General features: G+C 54.1%; 1 protein-coding gene across 1 annotated transcript in view; it reads left to right on the forward strand.

Moving 5' to 3' along the window:
• The first annotated feature begins 6 nt into the window (after window positions 1–6).
• Window positions 7–6,751, forward strand: part of alg13 (ALG13 UDP-N-acetylglucosaminyltransferase subunit) — an 8,901-nt gene continuing 2,156 nt past the window's right edge. The window contains exons 1-19 of the mRNA XM_017303891.1: window positions 7–1,098; window positions 1,218–1,301; window positions 1,559–1,609; window positions 1,703–1,749; window positions 1,818–1,890; window positions 1,965–2,046; window positions 2,120–2,285; window positions 2,357–2,396; window positions 2,826–2,943; window positions 3,428–3,492; window positions 3,618–3,718; window positions 3,819–3,904; window positions 3,975–4,242; window positions 4,371–4,475; window positions 4,545–4,692; window positions 5,117–5,282; window positions 5,354–5,389; window positions 5,457–5,512; window positions 5,918–6,110. Of these exons, the coding sequence (XP_017159380.1) occupies window positions 979–1,098; window positions 1,218–1,301; window positions 1,559–1,609; window positions 1,703–1,749; window positions 1,818–1,890; window positions 1,965–2,046; window positions 2,120–2,285; window positions 2,357–2,396; window positions 2,826–2,943; window positions 3,428–3,492; window positions 3,618–3,718; window positions 3,819–3,904; window positions 3,975–4,242; window positions 4,371–4,475; window positions 4,545–4,692; window positions 5,117–5,282; window positions 5,354–5,389; window positions 5,457–5,512; window positions 5,918–6,110 (2,005 nt within the window). The 5' untranslated portion in view covers window positions 7–978. The remainder of the gene's footprint in view (window positions 1,099–1,217; window positions 1,302–1,558; window positions 1,610–1,702; window positions 1,750–1,817; window positions 1,891–1,964; window positions 2,047–2,119; window positions 2,286–2,356; window positions 2,397–2,825; window positions 2,944–3,427; window positions 3,493–3,617; window positions 3,719–3,818; window positions 3,905–3,974; window positions 4,243–4,370; window positions 4,476–4,544; window positions 4,693–5,116; window positions 5,283–5,353; window positions 5,390–5,456; window positions 5,513–5,917; window positions 6,111–6,751) is intronic.

Below are 6,751 nucleotides of genomic sequence, written 5' to 3' on the forward strand. Positions count from 1 at the left end.
CTGAATCATAGCTAAATGTTCTGCACCATATCAGCCTCAGGAGGTGATTGAGGGATGAAGAGATGCTGAGTTCTGGTTCTTTAGGCTCCAACGGGTCTGCGGTTCCTCCTGATCCATTCATACAGCAGCACCAGGACCAACTGCCTGTGTTCGTCCTCACTGACATGTTCAGCCTGGGATTCCAGTCTTCCTTCTCACGTCTGTATCTTTAGAAGAGGTTTTGGTTCCAGGGACGGTGAAGAATCGGGTTGAGGGTTTGAAAAAGACCCGGGTTGATAGCAGCTCACCGCGGCTGCGTAGTGTCCGTCTCTAGGCAACAGCGTCGGTCCGAAGCGTTCAGGGGGCCTTTAGCTCCCACCACGACAATTTAGCTGACCTTCATGTTTCCTGTTTTATTTAGTCATTATTGTTTTATTAGTGCTGATGATGGGCGAGTCTATCGGACATTTATAGAAATACGGAACAAATCGTCCCGTATCGCCTCAATACGGGACGCAACAGTTAACAGTCAAATACGGGACGGGTAGCAGCCCTACTCTGGGTTGTGGTTAGAACCCAAAAACAGTTAGAGCCAGAACCAGAGTCAAGCAGCGACAGGCGGGAATAAAACCGGAAGCGCCGACATCGACTCCGACTAAGCCCCGCCCCCTGCTCGGTTCTCTCCAGCGGCCGAAAGCTTCAGTAAATCAGAATTAACGCCATTAATCTGAACATATTGTGAATTTGGTAACCTTCTATGCAACAATGTTTGATTCCTCTGACGTCATAATGATCCGGTTCATTCAGTGCTGCAGTTCCAAACCAGTGAACGGTTCTTTCCGATCCTCTCTCCGTCCGTGAACGCCTCGCAGACAATGCGCGGTCTGGCGTTCATTAGACCTGATTGAAGTCACCTGGAGGCGCGCGCGACCGCTTTAGCGGAAGTCACTGAGGTCAGGAACTGTTCCGTGCACGTGGAGCGCGGTTCGGTTCGGCGGGATGCAGAAAGGCCTGAAGAAGTACTTTGTGAACATGGACGAGTACCTGTCCAGTCTGGGTCTGTACCGGAAGATGGTCGCGCGGGACGCGTCCAGCCTGTTCCGGGCCGTTTCCGAGCAGGTGAGCCGGTGCGGGGGGTGGGGTCAGAGGTCACCGAATGGAAATGATAGGTTTGGAACAGGACCAGTGTTTCTGTGACGGTTCCGATTTGACCCAGTCGGTTCGGTTCTGTCCCGCAGCTCTACTTCTCCCAGAACTACCATCAGAAGATCCGACTGGACTGCGCGAGCTTCATGCGCTCCAACAGGTGCAACTTTGAGCCGGTGAGTTGGGTCCAACCGAACCGAACCTAAGCTCCCACTGGGGCAAACCTCCGGGGGGAGCTGTGCTATCCAGAACTGGGTCGGTGTGTTCTGCTTTTGGAGATGGAGAACCTTCCTGACCTTTGACCTGGACATGTTCTGATTGTTTGGGCTGGGGTCAGTGGTTCTGACAGAACCGGAGCCCCGCCCCCTGCCAGGTGCTCACCTTTCTGCTGAGCCCCGCCCCCTGACAGGTCACCTGTCTGTTGTCCCTGCAGTTTGTGGAGGGTTCCTTTGAGAAGTACCTGGAGCGCCTGGAGGATCCCAAGGTGAGTCCCTGTGAGCTGCTGTCTCACCTGAGCTCACCTGGATCCCACCAGCTCAGTGTGTGTGTGTGTGTGTGTGTGTGTGTGTGTTTTCAGGAGACGGTGGGTCAGGTGGAGATCAAGGCTCTGTCTCAGCTCTACAGGTGAGGTCACATGACTGCTGCAGGTCACATAGTCACCTGGCTGCAGGTAACTTCCAGTCCACCTGCAGGCGGTGTTTCCTGATCTACCGTTACCCCGGGAAACCGGCCACCATCATCTCAGAGAACGACTTTGTGGACAAGGTGGGGTCACTCAGGTCAGGTGTTCAGATTGGCCTCTGATTGGCTGTTGGTGACCTCAAGCTCTTGTTGCCTAGGTAACCCTGTGCTGCTCCATCAACGGTCACTATGACATCATCTATGGGCGGAGCTACCCAGCCTCAGCAGCGCTGTGCCAGTGTGAGTGGGCGTGGCCTCAGGTGGGGAGGGAGTGTGGGTGTGTCTACCTGCTCAGGTGTGTCTCTGTGTGCAGCTCTGCTCTACGAGCTGCTCTACACTCAGGTGTTCGGCGTGGAGGGGGCGGAGCTCTGGCAGGCCATGGAGGCCTTCAGGGCCGGAGGTCGTCGCTATAGAAACAGCCTGTCTGTGTGCAGCGACGTTGACGTGGGCTACGACGCACCTGAGGATCGGGTGCACAGGTGAGCCAACCTTCCAACGTCCTGATTGGATGTCTGCGGTCACATGATGTCAGCGTTGGTCTCACCTGCAGGGACGAGGCGGAGGCGGGTGGAGCAGCAGAGGAGACCAAGGTGAGGCTGCCAGCCTTAGGCTCCGCCCACATGTAGCTAGCCCCGTTTCCATGACAACAAACGAGGCCCTGAAGTCTGAAGAAGACGGTCGAGGAGTGATGATGTCACCGTTTAAATGCAGGAAGAAATAAAGATGGCGGCTTCTGCAGGTCTGGTACAGAATCTCCAGAACCGGATCCGCAGGTCTGGCCCGGTTTCTGCTGAACCGGGAACATGCCAAGGAAGCGATTCCATCGGACCGGTTCTGGAGGACTGGATCAGGAAAAGCCCGCCAGGCCTGCATCGTGGCGCCCCCTGCTGACTGTCAGATGGTTTTTTCCCTGGCAGTCTGACCGAAGCGGAGCGTCCGGCTCACTCGGACGCATCGGGAAGGTCAGACGATGAAATGGCGCCTATACCTGTGGTGATGTTGTGTCTGCTGTCGTTTAGCCACCTGCTGAGGCTCCGCCCACCTCCAGACTCTGTTTGCCCTACAAGGTCCTGAAGTCTCTGGACGGCGACGTCTACAGGAACCTGGAGTTTGACGTGTGGCAGGACACCTGCAAAGGTAACGCAGGAAGTCACCAGGCCAACAGAGAAATCAACCAATCAGATCAGTAGAGCTCTGATTGGTTGAAAGGTTGGGGAGGGGTTACCTCATTTTGTTCGACATCCTCCATATAAAATCCAAACTACTGCCAGATTATTAATCCAGCGTCTCTTCAGAACTCGACTAGTTCATCTGACGCCTCTTCAGTTTCACAACTTGTCTCGTGTTTGGTTGGCAGAAAATATTCAGGTTGGGGGGCCGAGGGTCAAGTGATGCATTCATAGGGTGTCGGAAAACCCATACAGTGAATTTGATGACTAGCTTATTATTCCAACAACAATTTATACTCGATTTTTGCGATGGAGCCGTTATAACCATCGTAAAATGAAAAACTGGCGATGCATCGTCCAGCCCTGTGTTGAACCGGTCAGCTGATCGCAGGTGAGGCGCACCTGGATGAAGTCGGGTTGTTTGTAGTAATCTGATTAATTTGCTGTGACAGAGATGCAGAAGACGGACTACATGGTGTTCGCGGGTCGACAGTACTTCCTGGGAGACAAGTGCCAGGTAACGACTCGCTTCCTGATTGGCTGTTCTCCAGACCTTCTGCAGCTGGTCGAATTCCAGACCGGGACCCTGGACCGGTTCTGGAGGCTCCAGAACTAGGATCAGCCTCGGTCGTCTGATTTCAGGTCCGTCTGGAACCCAAAGGGAAATTCTACAACGCCTTCATCCAGGAAGTGGGAACCCACTCGGCGGCCGTCACCGTGTTCATCGAGGAGCTGGGAGAGAAGTAAGTCTTTCAGAACCGGGTCTGAACCAGAACCCTGTTAGAACCTGGTTCTGGATCTGGCTGGTGGCAGCAGATTGAAGTTCCTGCTGATGTGACGCAGACACCTGGTTCCGCTGACGGATCTGAAACCAGTCAACCCAGTTCCTGCCTGGAACGTGGCGGCGCCGGCCAGGAAAGGAGATCCAGGTGAGGTTCTGGTTCTGCTTGGGTTCTGGTTCTGTTGGGGTACACCGTGACCCCTCTGTTCTCTCAGCAGACCCAGAGTCTCGAGGTCAGCGTCATCACCGCCATCGTTACTTCAGGAAGTCCCGCGGTAGCAGCGGGTCGAAGGGGACGGAGCTACTGATGCCGCCGCCCATCTCCTATGGAGGCCCCGCCCCCTCGCCCCTCCCTCCCCGCTTCCAACCCGCGGGTCACCCTCGCCCACCCCTCCCCCCGTCACCAGGGGCCCTGACCTACGACCCTTACGCCCCCCCACACCACCACACCCCTGCAGCAAGAGCCCCACGCTACGGCGTGTCAAGGTAGAACGCCGTCCAACATGTCCGCCGTCTGTTACCCCTCAGCTGCTTCATGTCTCTGATTGGTTGGTTTCTGCTCTTCTCTCCGACCCGACCTGACCCGACCTCGGGGTTCTGGTTCTACTCTGAAGTCCTACTCGGTTCCTGAACCGTCAGCTGATTGGTCCACATCTGACCTATTACCACCCAGGCAGACGATATTACCAGGACTACGAGAACTACGCCTTCCGGTCCCGGTGAGTCCACACGACCAGAACCCGAGCAGGTCTTTCAGGACCTTCTCCTTCATGTCTTTCTGTTGCCAGCCGCAGTCGGCGCCACCTGCTGGCCGTCAGTAAGGAATGTCAGTACGGGTTTCCCGCCGAGGCGGTGGAGGAAGCGGCCGACCACGACCCGCCCATGACCTTCTACGAGCTGGAGGACGCCGGCGACGCCATCTTCCCCGCCCTGCAGGTGAGCAACCAGAACCAGAACCGGGTTGCTTCCAGATCACAGCCCATCGCGGGTCCCATCGGGGGGCCCATCGGTCGTGGGTGGGGTTGAAATGATGACAGTGTGTCATTTAATTTCCTTCAGGCTGAGGTTTTTCCAGGTGTTGATAGCAGGACTGCTGCATGTTGGCATCGCCGGGGCAATGAGGCAGAGGGGCAACGTACCGATATCGTACCGATATCGTACCGATATCGTACATTGGAGTATCAGGAAATATTTGTACTGTAGCATACGTGGATATTTCCAAAAGTACTTCACAACTTTAGAGCAACTTTTACCAACCTAACCTTATTTGCTAGTAGAGCTAGCTGCGGCCATTAGCGCTGCTGTTGAGTCCATTACTGGCTCCTGATTGGTTAATCCTGCTGATGGTGCTCCCACACAGGGCCCTGCTGTGGCTCCGCCCATCCGGGGCCCCTCACCGTCCTCAGGCTCCTCCTACCGGGTGCAGCGGCCCGCGGTGGGCCGTCCACCAGCCTCCCCGCCCGGCGCCACGCCTGCCTGCTCCTCAGAGGACGACCAGGCGGACACCAGCACCGTGGAGGACCAGGGTGAGTGGCCGACCTTTCAGAATAAAAGCCTGGGTGAGCGTGCCGTGTGACGGCCATGTGATCGATTTCAGCCGAGTACGCGGAGGAGTACGTGTTCGGCGCCCAGGGTGAGGATCGGCACGTTGCTGCCATGTTTCCTGCTGGGACAGGAAGTGACATCGTGTTGTGTTGTAGATCAGAGCTACCAGATGCCAGGCGTCTACACAGCCGATGAGCCCAGCGCCACTCAGGTAACGACGCTCACACCTGGACCAATCAGGAGGAGGAGCTGGAGCCAATCAAACTGTAGCTGCCCTGCCTACTTCCTGTTTCTTCCAGTTAGATGGGCGGGGCTAACACTAGCCCTTCGTCACATTCAGCATCAATCACTACAGACCCGCCCACAATCACCTCAGAGTTTCCTCCATTATGGCCATCAGTTCACCAATGAAACCCAGACGTTTCATTTTTATGACCTTTGACCTTTCTGGTTGGCTGTCAGGTTCCCAGCCATCCAGGTTGTTTTTTCTGTCTGATCTTTGATTCTTTGACCTTTGAACTTTTTGGTTGTTTGTCCTTGCAAAGCTTTTGTGCTGCTGCTGCATGTTGGAAACATGCTTCATAAATATATATTTGATTTTGTCTTATTGTGAAAGGACAAACAGGAAAGGGGTCAGACCAACTCTCCAAGCAGATCAGACATAACCTACAGCTACACTCCACAGGTAAGCACACCTGCTTCTGCCCCCTGCTGGTTGGTTCATCCTCCAAACCCTCTGAGGAGCCTGTACCCCTCCTGGCCTGTGGGGGCGCTGCACCAGGAAACGACACGAAAACCTCTGAAGACACTGAGAGCAACTTCCTTCTTCACCAGATGGAAACAAGATGGAGGCGTCAGACTTTAGCGGTTGGAGGATTTCTCTTTAGGCTGAAGACCAGGAGCCATTTCTGCTGCTAGCGCTAGGCTAGCATGTTAGCTTTGGTTGGATTTACCCAGAATGCCCCCTCTGGTCTGCTTGGTGTTCACATTCAAACCGAACCCAGACTGAGGTTTGGAGGACCAGAGGTCAGAGGTCAATTAACATTCACACCAACGGAATTGGACTTTGACTAGACAGATGGACTGAAGTGGGAGTGATGCAGATTCAGACGTTCACCAAGTGAGGTCACTTCGTTCATGTAGCAGAGTTCATAAGAACCGTAGTGCGTACCAAATTCTCCACTTCCTGCTTTAGCCCCGCCCCTTTTGGGTCCCGTTTCCATGCTGAGTCTGCATTCAGGCGGAGCTCGGCAAAGTGTGTTACCCACAATTCATTGCTGCATGTGATGTTTTGAGTTAAAAGGATTTATGGCAATGATTTATTTTTTCTAATTCAAAGAAAAAATCATGAACAAGACACATTAGTAATAAAAAAGTTTAATATGATAAACAGCAGGAAAAAGAAGAAATAAAAATAATGAAACAAAACGTCACAAATTTCAGATCTTAA

Source organism: Poecilia reticulata, linkage group LG1 (genome assembly GCF_000633615.1).
Source record: "Poecilia reticulata strain Guanapo linkage group LG1, Guppy_female_1.0+MT, whole genome shotgun sequence".
Taxonomy (NCBI): domain Eukaryota; kingdom Metazoa; phylum Chordata; class Actinopteri; order Cyprinodontiformes; family Poeciliidae; genus Poecilia; species Poecilia reticulata.